Genomic DNA, 23,301 nt, shown 5'->3' on the forward strand with positions numbered 1-23,301 from the left:
CTTAATGAAATTTTAATAAGACCTTACTATAATTCCATAGACATTAAAATAATAATAAAATAATAATTTACTCATTATATTTGTGGTCCCAAAACCACTGGTCTGATATTACAGAAAATGGGCTGTTACAGATATATGGCGTAAGATCATAGATGAAAGAGGCTATGATGGTGTGGTATAAGGTACGTAGTGTAAAACCATGGATGAAAGATTTCATGGCAACATGGTACAAGGTATCATGTATACGGTGTAAGACAATAAATGAAAGATACTATGGCAGCCATGTATAATGAGTAAGACCATGGATGAAAGACTCCATGGCACCATACGATAGTATGCCAGGATAGCGGATTAGTGTAAGCCCATGGATGAAAGACTCCATGACATCCACAGAAATAATTCATTAGGATAGTAAACACATAATAGAGATAGTCCGATGGGACAGTAAACACAAAACAAAGATAGTCTGCTAAGACAGTAAACACAACATAGAGAAAGTGCGCTAGGACAGTAAACACAGATAGAGTTCGTCAGGATAGTAAACATGGGGTAAGTTCGCCAGGACAAGGGAAATGAAGTAAAAAGGGTATAAAACCATAGCTCAACTACGACTACCCATAGAGTCTGCCATGAAACAAATGCGAAAAGTCCACCAGGACTTAAATGAGGGGTATACTGTCAGTGCGACAAGCATTAGAAATCGCCAAAAATTATGAAAGTGGTAAGGATAGATGTGAAAGCCGACAAGGCATGGACGAAAACCCAACAAGAATTAGAGGAAGATAGGTCGTGAGAGAGCTGACCTAATTATGGAAATGTAAGAGGGGAAATTATCCGAGGATCGCAAGCAAGTCTCCATTATGAAGAGCCACCAGGGAGAGCTCAAATAAGTTGTATGCGAGAGGCAAATCTCATAGGAATGATGGAAATTTCACTCCCAAGATAAGAATTTTGTCCAAGGGATAGAATGTCTATCAAGATTATTCCTCTTTGAGGAAAGTCTAATGTAGGTACACCACAACAATGGTAGCCCAGTAGGGAGGAAATAAGCAAGTGGAATGGCAAGCTTGTATAGTCACATAGACGATAACTTATTGTTTTAATGAGTCAGATTGACCTTCATTTATGGGATGGGTGAGTCCCTAAGAGAGGTCGTGGTTATGGGTGGATTACTGGTAGTAATCCTACCATTTTTATCAATAAGGTGGAACGAGAATGGGTTCGCCCAAGTGGCAAGGTCTGTTGTAAGTCAGCACAATACGGAAATGTCAACGAGTTATTTGGGACTATGGTATGGAAAGAGGGAGTCCTCCAAGGACTGGTCTGACCAAGTCCACCAAGGAAGGTATGTTCTAAGAATCCTTGGACGAGAAGATGAAAAAGCTACTATAAAGGTTCATAATGGGAAGTCGACGTACAACCAAGTTAGTTTAAGGCCAATGAACACCCCATGTGGGGGGAAGTGTAAGGGAGGAAAGACGAGAAGTAAGGATAGGTTTTGCTGATATGGCGAAGTATCTAGGATACGGTCGAGTGGAGAGTCTGACTAGATGAAGGTATTATAGTGAGTTGAGTGGCTTGGAGGATCGAGTGAAGTTTGCCACCTTGATAAAGAACAATCGCCTTTAGCGAGTAGGGAAAAAACTCACTAAGATTATTTGAACTTACAGTAGTGTGGCTGATGTTCGTAGGACTTGCGAGGATGATTGAGGACTTTGAGGAGAGATCAAGCTAGATAAAGTAGAGATCGATGATCGTTGTTGATTCGAGGTCATGCACATAAGAAAGAGTACCAATGGAGGCTTCGCCTCAGGATTAGTTATGTAGTAGCTAGATAACATCTACAGTATCTGGGTAAAAGGATAGTTAGCCTCTGATAAGAGTTGTAAGAGTTTCAATGTAAACAAATAGTTTGATTAGAAACAGAAATTTGAGGGACTAAACATTCAGTGGCTTAAGGTCTTGTTGTAAGAATTATTGTTAGTTTTGTTTTTAGTCTGTTTTATAGTAGTTAAGTCAGCAAAAATTAAGAATAGGTGAATCCGATCCATTTGTGATGCTCCTTACCTAGACCCGACGAACGGGTTGAGTTAGGGGTGGTACAATTGTAACTCTCGCTTGTAAGCTTGTACACCAAGTTTCTTAACTCCTCATGTTTCATGAGTTGAATTGATATGGTCAATTAGGATAAAATCTCTCATTTTCCCTGATTCTAATCATGTACATGACTGATAAGCATAAACATGCATTAAAATAACCAATTTAAGTGAGCAACAATGCATAACATCACGACAAATTCATAATTTCATCACATCATCATTTGTTAAGCTCAAAAATACCAAAAAGGGTGAATTGAGATATTTAAAACTTTAAGGGTCTTACAAACTTTTTAAAATAAAGGAGAAAAGGTAAAAAAAACTTGTACAATTGATTTATAATAGTTCGGCCAAAAATGCCTACCTCTAATTACTTTTTTCAATTCACTATAAATTGTTAACTTTAAAATTTACCAATTCGCTACTAAGATGGAAAATTTTCTCTAAATTTTATGGTTTAATTCAACATCATTTAAATATTATAATATTAATAAATTTTAACTTCATTTAAATATATATTTTTTACTTTATAATATAATACGATTTTTTATTTCCCAAAATACTTTTTAATAGTAATTTGAGAAGCCCAGCCCAGGAAAGCGTCGATAGTCATTATGCTACGGCGTGATGCGGCGACGTTTTAACAGCCTGCCTTGTTTTGCTTTGCAAGAGCAAACGAAGGCCAGAACCGAAGGTATTTTTTTTCTACGAAAAATACCAGCATCGCTAAGCTTTCTCGTTGCTGAATCTCTCCCTTTGTCACAAGTAAACCATCTCTCAGTTATTCTTTTCGAGTTAAGTTACTTCCCAGAAAAAAACTATTTTTTCCTTTTTTTTCTTTTTTTTTTTCTATTTTAGGTTTTGGTAGATCTAATAAGATCAAGTCGATCCAAACATGTTTCTCACCAGGTACCAAATCAAAGCATATTTATTACTGCTAAACTTTAATTATTTCTTTTTTTTTTTTTTTTCCTTTTAAATGTTTGGTTGTTGGCCTTGTAGGACTGAGTATGACCGTGGAGTGAACACATTTTCTCCGGAAGGGAGATTGTTCCAGGTGGAATATGCTATTGAGGCCATCAAGGTAAAACCTTTTTCTGTTTGTTTCCTTTGAAAATCACCCAACTTAAGAGTTTTCTCTAGGAAAATATTTTTTTTTCTCAGATTAGCATATTTATCCCTTTTGGGTGTATTTTAATGTAAATGGCTTCTTCTTTTTCTTTTCTTTTTTTTTTTGGGGATTGAACTGCAGCTGGGTTCAACTGCAATTGGGTTGAAGACAAAAGAAGGTGTCGTTCTGGCTGTTGAGAAGCGTATTACTTCACCACTGTTGGTATGCACTGCACTCTTATTTCATTTAATGTTATTATGGTTACTTGTATAGTTAGATTTACTTGTTTGCAATCGAGCAAAAACTAAAAAGGCTTTCTGCTTTGCTTTAATTGTCTTGTTTGCTTAACTGTGGTATTAGAGGATTCCTTTTTTTTTTTCTTTTTCTTTTAAGATGTGAACTTCTAGGGTCTTGAGGAGTCTCTTCTAACAAATAAGTCTTCACTCTTCAGTTACATACAAGTGAGTGTTGGTTGATTTTCATGACTCTAGAATTGAAGATCAGCGTGTGCCATCAGAGTTGTCAGTTGCTTATTCCTCCTGTATTCCCACTCTATTGTTGGCCCCCATATTGTGCTAACAGCTCCATGTGATTTAATGTCTAAGCCATGTTCGGTATTATATTCAACTAGCATCCGCCTCCTTTTTTTTTTCTCAGTATACTACCATACCCCCTAGAGTTCCTTTTCCTGTCACTTGTTTACTTTGATTAAATGGTTGTGCACTTGAAGCTGCACCCTTGTAAAAAGCTACCACAAATCTAGCTCATGGAATGTGTCACATATATTAGATTCTACGGAATGTAGATGGTTGCCATTTCTTTCAGGCCTAATAGGTACTGGATCCTCTTTCAGGAACCCAGCAGCGTTGAGAAGATTATGGAAATTGATGAGCATATAGGATGTGCTATGAGTGGGTTGATTGCTGATGCCCGTACACTTGTTGAACATGCACGAGTTGAGACTCAGGTATGGTACTTACTAGTGCCATTACACTTTGATATGAAGTCATGTGACTTTTATATTGATATCTGTTACATTCACACAGAACCACAGATTCTCATATGGTGAGCCAATGACAGTAGAATCCACAACACAAGCTCTTTGTGATCTGGCCCTTCGATTTGGTGAAGGAGATGAAGAATCGATGGTACACCTTAATATCTTTTCTGTCTAGTTGTAGCTACTTTAATTTCTTTGTCAGTGATGCTTTTTACTCATCTTGATAAGCAGTAAAGGGGGTGCATACCAAGTATGATTATGTAGTTGTGCATTAACATAGTGTTTGGTTCATCGGAATAGAATAGAGGGGGGGAATAAAATTGCTATGTGGTGGTAATAGAATAGAGTCGGAATATGTATTGCCTGGTTTGGTTGATTAAATGGAATGAGGAATGCCATTACTTAATTTGGTTGGTCAAAATGATGTTATGGAATAAGCAAAAAATAGCTTAAAAAAAAAGATTTTTTGTCCTTAATATAAATAAGAATGTTTTATTTTAAAAATAAAATTATTTCATTAAAATAATGTCATAAAATAATTTTTTATATTAAATATAAAACATGCTTTATATGTTAATATGCTTTTAGATAAAATATTGATGTACCACATTTAAAATATAAATATAATTATTCAATATTTTATATTTAGTAATATATTAAAAATAAAATATGTTTTAAAATATAAAAAAGTATTTTTTTTCTCTCCCTATAGATATTTGTTCTCTCCTTCCGTTTCCCTATCCGCTCTACCCTCTCTCTAGTATCTCTCATTGTTTAAGAAAAGCCCAGACCCTAGCCAAAAGCCCAATATTCGATCAGGGCCATTGTTGCTGTCATTGCTGGCTATCTTCCTATTTTCTAATTATATATATTTGTAAAAATCAAATTAAAAGCATAGATATACTGAAATATTTGTTCGTTTCCTTTCAACCTTTTTCTTTTTCTATAGCCAAAAACAAAATTTAGGATAGGGCCCTGTGGGATCCCCCCCTCAAAATCGGACATGAGAGTTTCCTCTCATTTGGCTTAAGTAGTTTCCTCACATCTTGTTTTTGGTCATTTTTGTGTTGGTTTCCCTTCTAGGGATGTGTGAATGAAATTTTTTGGTTGCATTTTTCTTGCTTTTATTTTTTTTGGTTGGCGTAAAATGGGAGCAAGAAACTATTCCAAGACTTCTTGGAATAGCCATTTAAAAAAGAAAAGGGGGGTGTGCCAAATGGCTATTTTGAGACTGGTAAATGAGGCTTGAATAAGCCATTCTGTGAACCAAATGGCTGTGTCATTGTAGTGCGCCATGTAGACTCGTAATGGAATGGTTATTCTGTCAAACCAAACAGGTTATAAGTTTCTTTTGCCATTTGATATAGAATTCTATCCATGGCACTACTTTTGATGTGTTTATTCTCACATATAGTCATGCTTTCCTGTGTAGTCCCGACCGTTTGGTGTATCACTTCTCATTGCTGGTCATGATGAGAACGGGCCTAGCTTGTAAGTATCAAATGATTTTTATTGCATTGGCTTTCTCTTGGAACAAAAATTCCCTTTAAACAAATGTGAAAGACTAATGAATTTGTATCACTTGCACTTTTAGGATAATATTATCTCTATTGTGGTTGGTTAATACTCTTAGACATAGAACTTCCATGAAGAATGTTATCTATTAACAATTACTGGCACTTTAATTAGAAACAGTCCTGTGGTCTGGTAAGCTGGTTTCCAAATATATTCATTTGCAACTAATATTTTATTATAGATATAAAGGTACATGCTTATTACTCGTTAGTTTTAGATTGTAAAATTTTAAGAAGTTAGAATCGTAATAATGCATCATGTAGAAATTAGAGTAATTCTCTGTATTTCTATATTAATTCAATAGAACATATTACACCTTTATATATACAAATTATGTTTCTAATCTAAGAAACTCTAAGTTAGGAAAGATACTAATATTAGGAGATATGATCCCTTAAAATAAGGGATTGTAACAAAAAGAATATTTTCAGAATCCCTTAACTGAAGGGATGGCATATATTTCTATAATTCCTACATTCCCCCTTAAGCTGGAGGATATACATTGTATAATCCCAGCTTAAATAGGAATTTATTGAAAACAAGCTTTGGCAAAGCCTTAGTAAGAATGTCTGCAATCTGTCCTTCTGAAGGAATGTATGAAAGAGTGGTTGTCTTTTTGTTGACTTGGTCAACAATAAAATGCCTATCAATCTCAACATGCTTTGTTCGGTCATGGTGAACTAGGTTCTTGGCAATCTGAATGGCAGATTGTTTATCCACAAAACTTCAAAGTGATCCTCTTGATTAGCGCCAAGTTCTTTTAATAATTTAAGTAGCCAAATTCCTTCGCGTATTCCCAAAGCTAGTGCTCTAAATTCAGCTTCAGCACTACTTCTTGAAAGAACAGATTGTTTTTTACTTCTCCAAGTTGTAAGGTTACCCCAAACAAAAGTGCAGTAGCCACTAGTGGATTTTCTTTAAGTGAGATCTCCGACCCAACTAGAGTTTGTAAAAATCTTAACAGTTCTGTCTTGTGTCTTCTTAAACATTAAGCCGTGTCCTGGAGTTTTCTTCAAGTACTTGAGAATTCTATTTGTTGCTGTCATATGCTCTTCAGTAGGATTAGTCATGTGTTGACTTATCACATTTACGGGAAAGGCTATATCTGGCCTCGTCAAAGATAAGTAAATTAGTTTCCCAACTAATCTTTGAAATTTCTCTCTGTCTACTAAAGACTCATCTTCTTTGTTGAATCTCAAGTTTGCCTCCATTGGTGTATCAGCTGGCTTACAACCAAGAAAATCAATTTCTTTGGGTAAATCAAGTACATACTTTCTTTGATTGATCACAAGTCCTTCTTTTGATCTTACTACCTCCATTCCTAGAAAATACCTTAGCTTTCCCAAGTCATTGGTTTCGAATTCCCTGTTTAACAATTTCAAATTGCTAATCTCTTCCTCATCATCTCCAGTAAGAATTATGTCATCCACGTAAACAATTAGGATAGCTTTCTTATTTGTAGAAGTTACATTGATGAAAAGTGTATGATCGGCAAGGGACTGCTTGTAGCCGTTTTTAAGAATGACTTTGGTGAACCTTCAAACCAAGCTCTGGGTGATTGTTTTAACCTGTATAGAGACTTGTTGAGCTTGCAAACCTTGTTGCTACCTTCAACAGACTTTAAGCCAGGTGGCAATTTCATATAGACTTCTTCCTCTAGCTTGCCATTAAGAAATGTATTTTTTACATCAAGTTAGTGTAATTGCCTCGCAATTTACAGCCAAACTTAGGAGTACTCGAACAGTGTTAAGCTTTGCCACAGGTGCAAAAGTTTCTGTGAAATCTATCCCATATGTTTGCGTAAAACCTCTAGCCACTAGTCTAGCTTTGTATCGTTGGCTACTGCCTTTGGAGTTATACTTTACAGTAAAGATCCATTTACAGCCAATAGCCTTTTTTCCTTGAGGAAGGCCCGTAACGGTCCAAGTAGCATTTTTCTCTAGTGCACAAATTTCTTCTTCAACAACCCTTCTCCATTTTGGATCCTTTAGAGCTTCAGCTGTGCTTGTGGGAACCTGTTCTTTATCCAGGGTTACTGTAAATGCTTGAAAAGAAGACATCAATAAATTATAACCAACAAATTTTTCAATAGGATGGTTGGTGCACTATCTAACCTCTTTTCTAATAGCAATAGGGAAGTCATCTAGAGTAGTAGACTTACTGATTTCTTCTTCCATTTCGGCAGCTGAACCCAAATCCAATTCTTGGCAAGAAACAGATTGCAAAACAGTCTCAGGGATATGTTTTTTTTTTCTTGTGTAGACACGAAGCTGCTTGGGTGGTGGTGTTTTTGGAAGACTTTCAGTGGGAGTAGGTGTATTTTCAGGAAGGGTGTTTAAAGTAGGTGTGAGTGTATTAGTGATAGGTATTACAGGAGAATCAATTGGAGTAGTCACGGGTGACAAATCTGCAGGTAAAGGCGAAAATAGTGGCAATTCTGAAGGTTGAGAATGTAGAATAGGAGATACCTGATATGGCTGAAAATCACTCCATGGCTCCCCCTGAATTTCAACCGGAGTGAAATAAGGATCCTGCTCATAAAATGTTATATCCATAGTGGTAAAAAATCGTTTAGAAGGAGGATGATAGCATTTATAACCCTTCTTAAGTGAAGAATAGCCAACCAGTACACATTTTAAAGATTTAGGGTCTAACTTGGACTTACTAGGAGTAATATTTTGGATAAAAACAGTGCAGCCAAAGATTTTAAGTGGCAGAATGGAGGAGATGGGCTTAAAATGGGGAAAGTGCTGCAAAAATATAGATTGAGGTGTTTGAAATTTAAAACCTTACTAGGCATTCGGTTGATTAAACACGTGGCAGTTAGTAAGGCTTCCCCCCACAAATATTTGGGAACATTAGTTGTAAGCAGAAGAGAACGAGTGACTTCAAGGAGGTGCCTATTTTTCCTTTCGGCAATGCCCTTTTCCCTGAAAAAATCGCCCAAAGACCTAGCAAAAAATTCACTGTCATTATCAGATTTAAAGAGTTGGATTTAGACCCAAATTGAGTGAGAACCATGTTATAAAATTTCGCAAAAACACCAACAGTTTTAGATTTATCTTTCAGCAAATAAGTCCAAGTTATCCTATTCTGATCATCAATGAAAGTGATAAATCACTTACAATTATCAGCATTCTTCACCCGAAAAGGACCCCAAATATCACTATGGATCAAAGCAAAAGGGTGAGAAGACTTGTATGGAGAAGGAAAATAAGATGATTTAGTATGTTTACTAAGAAAGCAAATTTTGCAAGAAAAAAAATTTGACCTTTTATTAATGAATAAATAGGAAACAATTTTGCAAGGCATCGGAAACTAGGATGGCCTAAACGAAAGTGCCATAACATAACAGTATCAACTTTTTCTAAAGCGGTGAAAGATTTGGAGATCTCGATTTTAGGAGAGGAAGGGAGGATGTATAGGCCATTCTGTAAGCTGACCTTACCAATCATCATCTTCGAGTTCAGTGCCTGCAAAGTACAATCAAGATCATTAAAAATTGCGGAATAGTACAAGTCTATGGAAATTTTACTTACGGAAATGAGATTGCAAGCCAGATTTGGTACAAAGAGAACATTTTTAAGTGCAATTTGTTCATTGAGAACAACAGTGCCATGTCCTTCTATTTTGCACAAGGAACCATCAGCTGTTTTGACAGCTTTACCAAAGGTTTGGAAAAAAGTGCAAAACAAGGCCTTGTTACCAGTCATATGATCTGTAGCACCAGAATTGAGGATCCAACTAGGAGTCAACTGGGAGGAGAAAAATGTTGTAGAAGAAGGGTTACCTTCTGGTTCTTTAATGACCAGATTACCCTCACAAGACCCCTGAAACTTTCCAAACAGTTTTTGAAGTTCAGCAATTTGCTCTTTGGTGAAGCTAGTGACAGATGTGGTAGCGACAAGACTTGATTTATTATCTCGAGAGTTCTTGGACTTCCAGTCCTGAGGCTTACCATGAAGCTTCCAACACTTCTCCTTAGAGTGAACGGGCTTTTTGCAATGATCACACCAAGGTCTCCACCGTTTGGAAGAGGGAGATGAGTGATGTGTCAGTAAGGCAGATCCTTCAGGAGTGGAATATGGTTCATCAAGCAGCATCACACACCTTCGGCTTTCTTCCTTCTTGACCATAGAGAAGGCCTCTCGAAGGGAGGGAAGAAGAGAAATAGTCAGGACCTTGTCGCGAACCTCGTCCAGGTCCTTCTTTAAGCCTTGTAGAAATTGAAAAAGCCTTCGCTGAGTGACAATTTGCTGATAAAGGGCAGCATCTCTTGGATCTGCCCAATCATGCTGTGCTTACAAATCTAATTGCTGCCAAAGAGCGGTAAGGGTATTGTAGTAGAGAGTAACGGGCATGGTTCCTTGCTTAAGGGTGGCTGCCTGATTATCAACATGATACAATTCGGCAATGTTATCAGTGCTAGAGTAGGTTTCGCGGACTGCACTCCAGATGTCAGCGCTGTGGTGTAAAGAAGAAAGTTTCTACTTATACTCGGGGTCATGGAATTAAGGAGCCAAGTCATAACTTGACCATTGTCACGCATCCACTTAGCAAAACCAGTGTCAAGCACAGCAGGCTTCTTGGTTTTACCAGTAACATATCCAAATCTTTCTCTGCCCAAAAGAAAAATCTTAACTGATTGGGACCATTTTAGAAAATTGTTGCCATTCAATCGATGACAGGTGATAGTCAAATCAGACGAATCTGATTGAACATCAGAACCAGAAAAATTTTTTGGATTTGAAGTAATCTCCGGAGTAGAAGGAGATGTAGAAGAAGTCTCGGACATGGTCTAGGTTGGAAAAAAACCCTAACCTAATCTGATACCATGTAGAAATTAGAGTAATTCTCTGTATTTCTATATTAATTCAATAGAACATATTACACCTTTATATATACAAACTATGTCTCTAATCTAGTAAACTCTAAGTTAGGAAAGATACTAATATTAGGAGATATGATCCCTTAAAAGAAGGGATTGTAATAAAAAGAATATTTTCAGAATCCCTTAACTGAAGGGATGACATATATTTCTATAATTCCTACACATCATGCACATGATATGGATTCCATGCCCCAACCAATTAATCCAAGGTTGCATTATTGCACATGAGACTGCATTCACTAAACTAACTTTGAATTAAGTCCATTCTCAGTTACTTACGTCTTCTCTTTTATAGATACTATACTGATCCATCTGGCACATTTTGGCAATGCAATGCAAAAGCTATAGGCTCTGGTTCTGAAGGTGCAGATAGCTCTTTGCAAGAGCAATACAACAAGGTATCTCCACTTGTGTTTCTGTGTTGTTTTTTGTCCTTGGGAGCATTTAACTTGGTAACTTGATTGATTTAGAAGTCAACTTATTAAGTTCTATGATGTCAGCAATGTCTAAATAACTAAAATTAACATGCCATGTCACAATAATAAGTTCCATTGTTTTGACTATTTCAAATATGCATGAGTTACTTCGTGCTGATTAACATTAAAAATGGATATTTTTTCTTCCCATGTAGGACCTAACTCTTCAAGAAGCTGAAACAATTGCTCTGTCCATTTTAAAGCAAGTAATGGAAGAAAAGGTGAAGTTTTACATCAGATATTTGAAATTTTGAGATTTAACTGAACTGAACTGAAATGAAATGAACTGTATGTATATGTTTATTTTTACTAACAAAGTCTCGGTTATGGAACAATGTAATGTTATAGGTGACTCCCAACAATGTTGATATTGCCAAAGTAGCACCGACATACCATCTGTACACCCCTTCAGAGGTGGAAGCAGTCATCAGTCGGCTATGAGAGAAATGCTTTGTTATAAACTATCATCCCATGCAGCATGAGTTAAGGGGATTCAAACTGTGAACCCTTATTTTTTGGTGTCGTGCAAAATTCCCGTACGTCTTCACTCGGATATTTTAGTTACACCTCATCAGGAAAAGGAACCTTTGATTTTGGATTTAGTTTGCATGTGGGTTGCCTCCTCATTGCTCGCATTTGTGAAATAACAAGAATGATTAGTATAGACTAATATATTTTCTAATTATCTAAAGTTTAGTCAAATTTAAACTAGGAACCAAATATTGTGAGAATGATATGGAAACCTCAAAATCATATCTTTGATAGTTTTGAACAAAAAAGAAAAGAAAAATCATTTCTTGTCAATGAAACCGGGTTTCAGGTCGGGTTAAACTAAATAAGTTAATTTCGATTTAAAGTTATCATTTTGGGTTTTATCATTTGAGTTTGACTTTTAAGCTCATGTCATTTGTTATTTTAGCTTGATCATTCTAAAAAAGAATTCAATTTATTATTTTAAAATAAAATTATTAGCAAAGTTAAACAAATAAATTTTGAAACAAAATCTAAGAATGAATTATTATGAAAATAAATAAATTAATCTTATAAGATATATATGAGAATAAATGTTGAAAATACTTTGAATTGAAAAGAATATTATTATTACCATTAAATTGTTTTGTGAACAATATTTATTTAATTTAGAATTGAAAAATTATTCCATACTTAAGATTTGGATTAAAAGTGTAATATGTATGTAGTAAAGAAAAATTCCTTGTTGAGCGTAATGGAATGAAATGATTAATTTGATAATAAAAGAAAATTATATAAAATTTTGATATACTTCAATTCAATTCAAACTTCTTAAACCTTGGGTTATCAATCTTTCAATTGAGGTTTCATTTAGCTTGAATTTCATCAATCTCACCCCTGATTTTCTTGAAATTTTAACTCCATCGTGCAAGTCTTCAATCTTATTTTCAATTTGTTCAACTGGATCTTTCCATCTACGCTCCTACAATTTAAGCCCTTCTTCTCTCTCCACTTCACCCTTCCACTATATGTCGGGAGCTTCCAATTTCGTAGAGTTCATCTCCAACTTCCATTTCATTTGCAACAATTTCACACGCCAGTATGCATGACATAATTTAACCATCGATGAGCTTATACATTATATTTTATTCTACCCTAGAGACAAGTGCACGAAGCTTCCATGAGAACCGCTGCTTACAGCCTCAAAATCCATCAGGTCCTGTCACATTTTATTTTATGGCATGCCTCTTTGGATCAATTTTATAAAGGAGGTAGCGTTTTGAGATTTAAATACCAGACCTAAACACCACAATTTTAAAAATAACTGTTTCACTCAACTTTGATTTTTAATGGCAAAATTCTGCATATTCTTTATGTGTTTTATATCCCTCCGCCGAGCAGACATGTGTCAGCCAAGAGATATCATTGACCTCGTATTGACTTTCTGAGCCCGTCTTACTTCAAAGGGAGCCATCCACTTGAGCTTAAAGATGAATACTATCCTAATGTGAACACACTTTCAAGGCAATAAGAAGTCTAGTTAGGCTTAACATCTTCATATTGATATAGTCTCATGACATGTGCCAATGATTATCCATTACGCATTTAACAGGCTAAATATATATCCCAACACAACATATAAGTAGATCTCTCCTATAAATACCCTAGAAAATAATTAATAGGGGATTGACATTTTGGCACTTTAAAATTACTCTGAGCACTTGTCTTCAAGATCAGTCTCTCCTCGTCCTAACTCTCGACCTCTTCAGGTGAACTGGCTTCCATTACCCTACCTCGACCTCCTCCTTGCTCTGCCTTATTCTCTTCCCTTATTGTATCTTGTATCAAGAGAACATATGAGAAAAAAATTGAAAAAAAAAAAAACAGCTTTATCTAACAACGGACTACAAAGATACTAAGGATACATCCATCTCACCATAGTCAATAGACGAGGAACCTTTCCCCAAAGTAGTAAATTATTTGACTCTGCACATGTCTAACATCTTAGCTTGGATATAAATAAATGGAATTGTATTAGTCATAATTGACTTTTCTGTCAAAAAGAAAACCGAGTTGTACAGATGCAGTAGAATAAACGTATAAACTTTAGGACACTTCCATACCTTCTGCCTGATTCATTCTTTGGAATTTATACTATGGCGTCCAAATATTATATACTCAGCTGTTATCTGACATTGTAGCTTTGATATGGAATAAGTGAAATATCTGCAGCGATCACCATCGAGCTTTAATACATTTGAGTTATATGTAGTACATTTATATGGTTCTAAAAACAAATTTTAATGTCAGAAAAAAAAAAACCATTATATCAGTTTGAGCTTTGAACATATCTCAAACCTAAGTTGGGTTCAGCTATCGGATTATAAAGCAGGTTCATAGGAGACAGTGGCATTAGGAAGCCAATCGTGGCCTTGTATAAACGTTTCCACCGTGAACTTCCCAGCATCAACGTCTGAGAGAGTGGACCTGTAACCAGCCCATTTCACCCTATTATCCACGTTTGATCCAGGTCCACTGTTCTGATATTCTGCATAGAAGATTGAGATAGGTGGGTCAACATTGGCAACCCATCCTTTCCAGCCCACTGGGTCCAAGAACGCCCCAATCTTTGACTGCATGATAACAGTAGTGGAGAATTCTTTCCAGGGCCTGCCAAGGTAGGTTTTAGCAGTAAGGTTGCCAAATGCACTTATTGAGCATTTCTGGATGCAAATGCCAGTGTTTTGGTTAGGGTCTTTTTTGCCTTGAGCTGTGATGGTATTGAACTGGTTAGCCAAAGGTTGCCTTGGCAGGATGTTGCAACTTTGGAAAACAACTGCTGCATTCCCAAAAATGAAGTCAATTGTGCCCAAAATGTCACATTCCCGGTAAAACTGACGATTGGAATGGGCATAGAGAGTGTCCTGGTAGGCATCAAATGCACAGCGGTAGAATACGGAGCGATCAGAACCAGACCGCATAGCCACTGCTTGGTGCTTTGCTGCACCAGCTGTGTTAATGAACCCTATGCCCTTTGCAATGAATCCTTTTCCTGCCACAGCTGGTGATTCATACAAGAATCATCAGTAATTGACAAAATACAAGTGCATGAAACTTTTAAGGTAGTATTCCTAGATTTAATAACAAGTAGAAAGTTAAGTCTTCAACTTATTCTATTTTAAGACACTTTCCTATAGAGTAGGCAAACTTCAACTACAAATGCACATGATCCAATGTGCAACATTTTCTCCCGGAAGAGCCATTTTACAGAAATTGAGGAGAAATTGTGTTCAAGCCTAAACAACATCGCACAAAACCGGCAAACATGTTGCACTGCAGGAAGTGAATTTATTCCCCGTCTTTAGGCCCTTTTATTCAACCGCTTGTTTAATCTCTGTCCATTTCAAAGTCAAGTTCAAGCTTTTAAACTTGAAAATGAGAAAGGAAAACTAGGTTTTAAATTGGTTTTCAAGGAATGTTTCATCAAAACTAGCATCTCCAATAAATTTTTATTCCTTTCTTTATAGGAAACTCCAGGAAAAATGACATCAAGCTCTCAGAAATATGTTTTCCACATCCGCATCAATGCTAAAATCCATTTCAAACAACATTAAGAAATTACCTTTTCCAGGTTTCAAGATCATGTTACTAAAACTTCTAGACAAACTTGCAATAATAAAACCATTAAAATTGAGCAATCCCCATTGACATCAGACAATGATCAGTTCAGATCACCTTCTAATAAATGAAGCTTCAGGGGAGCATTTAAGGACAATACCAAAAGCTAGTGAATTAGTAATTCTAACTCAGGTAGTATGGTAGTATCTCAGTTGCAGGCCTTCTAAATTGTTTGGGATGATTGGGACAAGATACAAAGATACCAGCAAATCACAATGTAGACAGGCTCATAAATGGGGCAATCTAGAAACTATCGTCAGGCTCCATTGAAACTACAAATCTAGAACTGATCAAAGTAAATGAAGATTGAATATGACTTACCGAAAGTAGCTGTAGCAAATGTGGGAGTTCCATCAACAAAGTTGTGGCTGCCGGAAATTAAAGTCTTTGTTTTGCCATCACCGTAAATCATCACATTCCACATGTGTTTATCAAGAATCACATTCTCAACATACTTGCCTTCCTTCACATATATAACGAACCTTGATTCATTCTTTTTTCCTACCAATTTCACCGCATCATTAATGGTCAAGACATTCCCGGAACCATCTTGAGCCACAATAACATTGGGGGTAGGCTTGGATTCCTGCAATAGTCTCCTTTCAGTGGGACTAACCCAAGCCGGGAACTCCGAACCTGCTTTCTCAAACCCAAGCAACCTCCTATGAATACGAATATTTAAATCAGTCAATAAACCTAAGATTCTGGCAACTATAGCCAAACTGTTGCTGGCATATTCAGTTGAGTTTTGCATGGCAGCTTTCATTTCTTCAACAACTGTGGCGTTGAAGTGCTTTGTGGCGTTTAACTCCTCCAGGGAGTCTAAACATGTTTCCTGGTCAGTTATAGCAGTACTTAGCCAAGTCTTCAAGTCACTGATCTTGGAATCTGACAACAACTTCTCTCCTTCTCCAACTTCAAGGGAAGTTGCTGAATCATTCAATCGATCCAAGGCGTCGTCGAACATAGTTTCACATACTTGTAAAGCGGATTTCAGTCGGATATCATTAGTTTCAGCTTTGAGCTTGGTGGGATAGTGAGACAAACTGGAGAGCTCATCGATGGCTACTTTCAAAGACAGCTTGAAGAGGAGTTCTGGGACGGTTGTATTCGAGGGAGCAATGGAAGATATGCTGGAGAAGCAGGAAGCCGGGTACTGAGTCACACTACAAACAGCTTTGAGTGAAGCGGCTGGAGTCAACACAGGCGGGGGAAGAGTGTTGGGGGAGGAGGAGCTTCGCTTGTGTAAAAAAATCCCAACGACGGCGGCAGTGATGAGTGTTAAAAGGAGGAGAATGAGGATGATAAGGGTGATAAGACGCCTTCGTTTCTTTCGCCTGAAAGCTAGTTCTTCCACTTCGTCAACTTTACCATACCCCTTGAATGAATTGATTGAATCCATCTAATTTCATGAATCCCACTTCGCCTGTTTGGGGGAGGTTCTATAGGGTTTGAGAGTCGAGGAGAGGAGAGGAATGGATTGGGGGAAGCTGCTTTGGGTTTGCAAGTTATTATTATTTTTTCTGAAAGTTATTATTAATTGTATTGTTAATAATCAAATTATTAAAGCCAATATCCTATTTCCATCTGTAGTTTTACGGTGGTAAGACCCACCAACTTCCAATGTATAGCTCTATTTTTACAATAAATTCTGGAAACTTATCGTGCCACAAGATTAAACTACTGCTCCGCCGTGTTTAAAAGAATAGAACCTATTTCTATTTCTATTTCTATTTGGTTGGTCCATAATTTGTATTTTGTCAATTAAGTTAGTCTCTCCATATTAACATTATTAGTTTGTGCTGATGTAACATTTCCAGTCATATGACAAACTATAACAATGGTTATTTTTTTTAGCTCAGAGTATATTTTAGTCACTTATATTTAAAAAATTACATTTTAGTCACTTACATTAGGGTTCTATTACGAAGTGGTCATTCTGCCGTTAAGCTTCGTTACCTCCCTACTGACAGTCCTACGTGATAGTCCAAATGAGTTTTAAATGCCAACTTAGGTGTCCAGTTGAGATCAGAATAGATTTTTAATTAAAAAAATTCAATTAATTAAAAACTTTAAATTAATTACACCTGAAAAATAAAAACTTTTCGTCTCCTTTTTCTTTTAGTTTTCTTTTCCATTTTGATTGAAAAAACTATTTCCATCTTTATTGAATCGAAACAATATAAATCAAATTGAGTGCTTCATCAATCGATTGAATTTTTTGTTCAACATGGAAAAACAAAGGATGGACTCAATGGAGGGTCCCTGTATATCTTCTTTGCATCTATTTGTCTCTTTTACTAAATAAGTAGTTTTACTCTAAACCAACATACTATTTAATGACAACCTTAAATTAAAAACCTTGATATTTCCTTCCTTTACATCCATTTGTCCTGGTATATCTTCCTTTTTGATATTTTATTCACAAAAGAAGAAACCCTTAAAAAGAACCCCAAAAGATCCAATCTTTAGTGTTTTATCTCTGAAACTCTATTTACTTTCTTTTTTCAAATCTTTCGAGATCCAATTTTTTCTTTCTTCAAACAGAAAGTCCATATCCAAAAATGCCATCAACAACCACCATTTACAACACCATCACCTCAAACCCAACCACATTTTCCTCACATGCCAAACACAAGCTTCGCTTGTGGCCAGAGCTATTCTCTCTCCTCTTTCTATGTCCTCATCTCTCCCTCTCCTCTTTCTTACTATTTTAATCTTTGAAGTGGATGGTATTTGAGTCCTTGCTTGTTTCATTCATGAATTCATTAGTGCTGTTGTTTGAAATTGAACTAGAGTTAATATAATGTTGTTTTTAGGTTTGAATTGTTGAGGAATTTGTTGGTACTAATATAATGTTTTATTCTCTTTTTTTGGTTTAGGGTTTGATGTTGAACATAATACTTTAAGGGGAGATTTTGGAGGAGAAACATTTGACTTAGATGATAGTTCATATAAAGCCCATGAGTCAGATGCTTTTTATTTTAATTCATTTGAGTCTAATAGTGATAGGGTAGATGAATTAGAGGTTGAACTAGTAGGTGAAATGATATAGGAGTTAGACCATTTACTAGGCTCAAATTTTGGGGGTTTAGGAGATGATTTTGATAGTAACACTGGTGAGGATTTCAACAATGACTTGGATTCTGATGAAGATGGGAATGAAAAGTACCCTCTGTTCAATCCTCAAGCTGGTATCAGGAACCTTATATTGATCAAGGGTTTGGTTTTCTCTAGTATAGACATTTTAAAAGATGTAATTAAACAATGTGAGAGGAAAAATAGGGTAGTAACCAAACTAGCTAGGAATGACAAGCTTAGGGGGAAAGCAATCTGTGTACCTGGTTTTCCATGGACCTTTAGGCATCCAAATTAAGTCCTAAGGATCCAATGGATGGGAGTTAGCAGATTAAAACCTTATTCAACCACTATAAGTGTGGCAAGGTAATTGAAAACAGGAAAATTAGTTCAAAGTGGATGGCTAGACACGATTTACACAAATTTCAAGTTGATCCCAATTATTCTTTAACATATTTACAGAAGGATATTAGGGTGGATTTTAGAATAATAATGTCTCAGACTAAATGTATTAGGGCTAAGATTAGGCACTTGAAACTAGTTCAAGGGAATAAAAAAGCCCAATGTGCCAATATATACGAATATTTACTTGAGTTAAGGAGAAGTAACCTTGGTACAAAAACCAGTTTTAAATTAGATTGTAGGCTATTTCAGAGGCCTTCTATATGCCTTGAAGCATGCAAATCAAGTTGGTTAACTGGTTGTAGGAAAATTATAGGGTTAGATGGGTGTTGGCTGAAGGGATATTATGGTGGACATTTGTTTGTTGTTGTTGGGGTTGATGCCAACGGTTGTATATATCATGTGGCCTTTGTTACAGTTGCGAGTGAAAACAAACAATCATGGTTTTAGTTCCTCGAGCTATTAAAGAGGCACTTGGAGATCAATAACTCCTACAATATATGCTTCATGTCTGACAAAAAAGGTACCATAAAGTTATATTGTTCCCTAATAGAAGCGATTTATGTGTTGTTCCCTAATGCTAAAGTAAGAAATTGTGCCATACATCCTTACAACAATTTCAAAAACATGGGAGGATTTAGAGGCCAAGCTATGTGTTTCACTTATTGAAAAGCTGCAAAAGTAACTTTTCCAAGACAAATTGCAAAAGCAATGTCTAAAATGAAGTCACTGTTAGAATCTACTGAGGCTTGGCTACGTAACAAGGATCCAAGGACTTGGTCAAGAGCCCACTTCTCAACCAAATGCAAGTATGATATACTACTGAACAACAATAGTAAACGTTTCAACAAGGTTAAAATTTGTTTTTTAATCTGATTATTTATCACTTCATGTTGTATAACTATTACTGAAGTTACTCAAGGACTTATTCCTTAAAGATCATTTTAGAAGCTAAAGATAAACCTATCCTAACAATGTTGGAAATAATTAGAAGGAAATTCATGACTAGGTTGGTTTCCATGAGGGAGGTTGTTGAGAAGTATCCTAGACCTTTGTGTCCAACAATATAGAATAAGTTGCCTGAAATTGTTAGTCAGTCCAACTAACTTTTTTTTACTTAGCTTGAATTTTGTTTCTTGGATACAAAAGTTTTAACTTTAAAATGTTACTTTATTTGTAGTGTATGGCCAGTATATGCTGGAAATGAGAAGTGGTTGACCTCCTCAAATCTTCCTGTTCATGAAGAAAATGGGACTTGTCAAGAATCTCATTTAAGCATATTGTTTCTTGCATGCAACTACTTACTGTGAGCCCTGAAACTTATGTCAATACATGCTATATTGTCACTACCCAGCTAGATATTTACAACCACTTGATTAACCTTGTAAAAGGTTGTACCAACCCATTTTTTAGTAGTGTCAGAAACAATGGTTTCGAGACCACAAATCCAATGAGTAAGTTTGTATTCTTATTATTTAATATTTATGAGCCAATCATAATATTATATTGAATTCTGGTTTATTATTTTTTATAAATTGAACGAATAGACAAGTATAAGTGGTTCAATTCAAAAGCCAAGCTCCAACAATCACAATGGTTGGAATTCAATTCAAGGGTATAAATGCCAGCTTCCAAATATCCTACAACAAGAAAGCATACTTAAGCAAAAATTATTAATAAAAAACCTTTATGCCAAATATTTCCATATTTTTCTTTTATACACTTGTGAGATTTATTTCCATTGTTTTGCTCAAGTGTCTTTTCATTGTAATTGAGCTTAATTTTCAAATATTTTGATCTTGTAAGGATTATTTCTTTATTTTCTTCTTTGTATCTCTTTGAGAGAGTTTGTGTCTTACGATTTGGGTAGAAATCTTAAGGGAGTTGTAAGGTTAAACCTTGTCCTCAAAGGTTGATCAAATTAGTGAATTTGGGAAGATCCTTAGTTAAGGAAAGCTAAGGTAGTGGAGTAGGAAATTGGGGTCGAACCACTCTAAATTGTTGTGTTAATTTTTCTCTCTTTTCTCTCTAGCTTTCCTAAAACTTTTAAAAGTCAATTCAGCCCCTCTTAGCAATTTCAGTTTGATCATTTGAGCTAACATAAACCTTAACCGAAAACACACCTGTATTTTTTGATAAACGGATCCCTGATGTTTTCTGACTTTCAACCAAATGATCTTTTCCTCTATTCTCATACCATGAACTGCTTCGAATGTGGCTCGAACCAATTTAACCAAAAACAGAACTAGAAAAAAGTTTTATTTTTGGGCTAAAACAGAAATTCTCTCTTCTTTAATAGAAACTGATAAAATTTTTATTCTGAAAAATATGTCTATAAGTTGAGAATAAATTCACTCTACTTTTCAGTAGAACAACAATCTCTCAAAAGTTCTGTTAATAGCTCTATCGGTGCCATCTTATAGGAAGAGAAGGTAGAACCCTTGTAAAGTTGTAAAGGTTTATTTTAAATACAAAAACAACATCCTAATTAAAGCAGGAGAGGGGTGAACGACTCATCTTAGTATTTCTACTAGGCTTTCCCCCTTCATGAAATAGGGTCCAATTACAAGTACTTCTTGGGCCTTTTTGACGTAGTACTCTGTAATATGATTCAACCCGATTCAGGTTTTTTTTATTTCCCAAAATAAACATTCATATTTACATATTAAATAATTTTCTCATCCTAATTTTACTCCAATAATATTTTAACAATTTTACCCCTAGTAAAATTTTGACGATTTTACCCCGATAAAAATTCGATAAAATTCATTTAATATGTCACAACTCAAAACTTTCACTATGAATGAATGGTTTATTTTCACTTTCGGGCTTCAAAATAGTCCAAAAACATAAACACATTCTTCCATCATTTTTTAATTAATCATATATAAGATTGCAAGTTTTCATTTTCATTTCTATTTTTGGAAACCTATATTCATTTCCAAATGATTCAATTTCTCCATTTCTGAGAAAACCATAATCATTCCTGAATGTTTTTCATTTCTCTTTTTCTATTCATTTTGTTCATTTATATTCAAACACATAATTCATTTATGGTCTCAACGAGCTAGCGAAAAGACCAATTGGACATATGTAATTATGGTTCAAATTATTTATAATTAAGTTTTGGCTTTTCGCCTATTAATTATAAACTCATTTAGTCACAAATTTATTCCACTATAGTATCATGATTGAGCTCTCCTCAACTACATACCATTACGAAAGCAACTACTCAGAGCTCGTCCAATGACCTTGTCATACGTGTGTTACCCTCATAGGATATCCTTGATCTCTTTAAGATAATATTCATTCTCCCAATATGATCTTATTTTATCTCATGGTAACCATTACTTCTTCCTTCATGAAAAGTCAATCACTACCAAATAGTGATTAAGTAAACCATCACAAAGATTGACGACCCTTGGCCACGTTTACTTTTCATCAACCATGTAATACCAATGAGAGGATATCATTTAATCATGTTTGGGCTATGAATTCCACTATTGTGAATGACGCTACATACTACCGAAGTCGTACACCCAACGCACTAGCTTTTGATTCTTTATCTATTTAAACTCAGGCTTTTATTTAGATCAAAGTGTACGAGTCACACATACATAATTCACCATCCACTCAGGATTGTATGTATGTCACACTATGAATGTCATAAGTGAATAAATCCATAAAGGGATTTATGATCTATTCAGCTTGGGTTTTGTCCAATGTAATGCCAGTCCAGTCAGTCACATCTATGTCTCTATCTTCTAGGAGTCATCCACTGCGAAGCCCAAGAAAAAGCATCTCCTAAATTGGATTTAATAGACGACATATTAGTCTTTCAATTGGTTTGCTTATTTCTGATTAGAATAAGGACATATTTAGGTACCTGAGGCCAAAATATGGATTTATTTTATTTCTACCAAATTATTACCTGCACAACATGTCACGAAAGTTACCCTTGATCGGGTCGTTATGCTACATGCCATTTTGCAAGATTAGTGGATCAACGTGGGAGACCAGATCTTCCACAATATGAGGTAGTGTGTAGAAGGGTGCACATGAGGACTTTCGTACCCGCATCTGGTTACAGAGTTGTGCAGGAGAGCTAAAGTTAAATTTGATGCGGATTAGCCGAGTTGCCCACCGAAGGGCATATTAAATGATGTTATCTATAAGTAGTTCTATAAACTATGCGCTGATAGGGTGGAGCAAAGAAATTAATAGGTGGCGGAACATCGGGTATTCACATGAGAACGAGGGTTTCCAGAGTCAATGGAGGGACCCCAAACCATACCACCGAGGGTACAAAAAAAAGGGGCCATATCAACTTCGAAAGCCCCGATGACTGAAGAAATGACTCAATGCATAAAGGCATACCTCAAGTACAACACTGCTAGCAGTTATGAGTACGGGAAAGTGATTAGCCATCTAGACAAGCAATTCAACATAAAGTTGTTACGATGCTCGTAACCTCCACCATTTTGGACAACCCTATCCAGCATCACACAACCTGCACAGGCCAA

The 23,301-nt window shown here is 35.8% G+C and overlaps 2 protein-coding genes across 5 annotated transcripts; one reads left to right on the plus strand and one right to left on the minus strand.

Annotated features, from left to right (window-relative positions):
- Nucleotides 1–2,720: 2,720 nt before the first annotated feature.
- Nucleotides 2,721–11,840, plus strand: LOC105772695 (proteasome subunit alpha type-5). The gene is made up of 10 exons (XM_012594109.2): nucleotides 2,721–2,861; nucleotides 2,955–3,005; nucleotides 3,099–3,180; nucleotides 3,349–3,429; nucleotides 4,061–4,174; nucleotides 4,254–4,355; nucleotides 5,640–5,698; nucleotides 10,969–11,071; nucleotides 11,305–11,370; nucleotides 11,498–11,840. The coding sequence occupies exons 2-10, from the start codon at nucleotides 2,992–2,994 to the stop codon at nucleotides 11,588–11,590; spliced, it is 714 nt and encodes a 237-aa protein (XP_012449563.1). The 5' UTR covers nucleotides 2,721–2,861; nucleotides 2,955–2,991; the 3' UTR covers nucleotides 11,591–11,840.
- Nucleotides 11,841–13,160: 1,320 nt separating this feature from the next.
- On the minus strand, nucleotides 13,161–16,822 carry LOC105772693 (pectinesterase 3). 4 transcript variants are annotated; one of them, XR_008196893.1, is made up of 5 exons: nucleotides 15,620–16,822; nucleotides 13,979–14,681; nucleotides 13,744–13,846; nucleotides 13,557–13,606; nucleotides 13,161–13,458 (listed from the first exon to the last, which is right to left on the minus strand). XR_008196893.1 is itself a non-coding variant. In XM_052632569.1 (2 exons), the coding sequence occupies exons 1-2, from the start codon at nucleotides 16,698–16,700 to the stop codon at nucleotides 14,002–14,004; spliced, it is 1,761 nt and encodes a 586-aa protein (XP_052488529.1). In that variant the 5' UTR covers nucleotides 16,701–16,822; the 3' UTR covers nucleotides 13,806–14,001. The 4 variants fall into 4 exon arrangements, 1 of the variants encoding a protein (XP_052488529.1); XR_008196894.1 differs by having other exon boundaries at nucleotides 13,557–13,623; XR_008196895.1 differs by having other exon boundaries at nucleotides 13,557–13,628.
- Between the last annotated feature and the right edge of the window lie 6,479 nt (nucleotides 16,823–23,301).

The sequence above is a fragment of the Gossypium raimondii genome, chromosome 6 (genome assembly GCF_025698545.1).
Source record: "Gossypium raimondii isolate GPD5lz chromosome 6, ASM2569854v1, whole genome shotgun sequence".
NCBI classification, from domain to species: Eukaryota; Viridiplantae; Streptophyta; class Magnoliopsida; order Malvales; family Malvaceae; genus Gossypium; species Gossypium raimondii.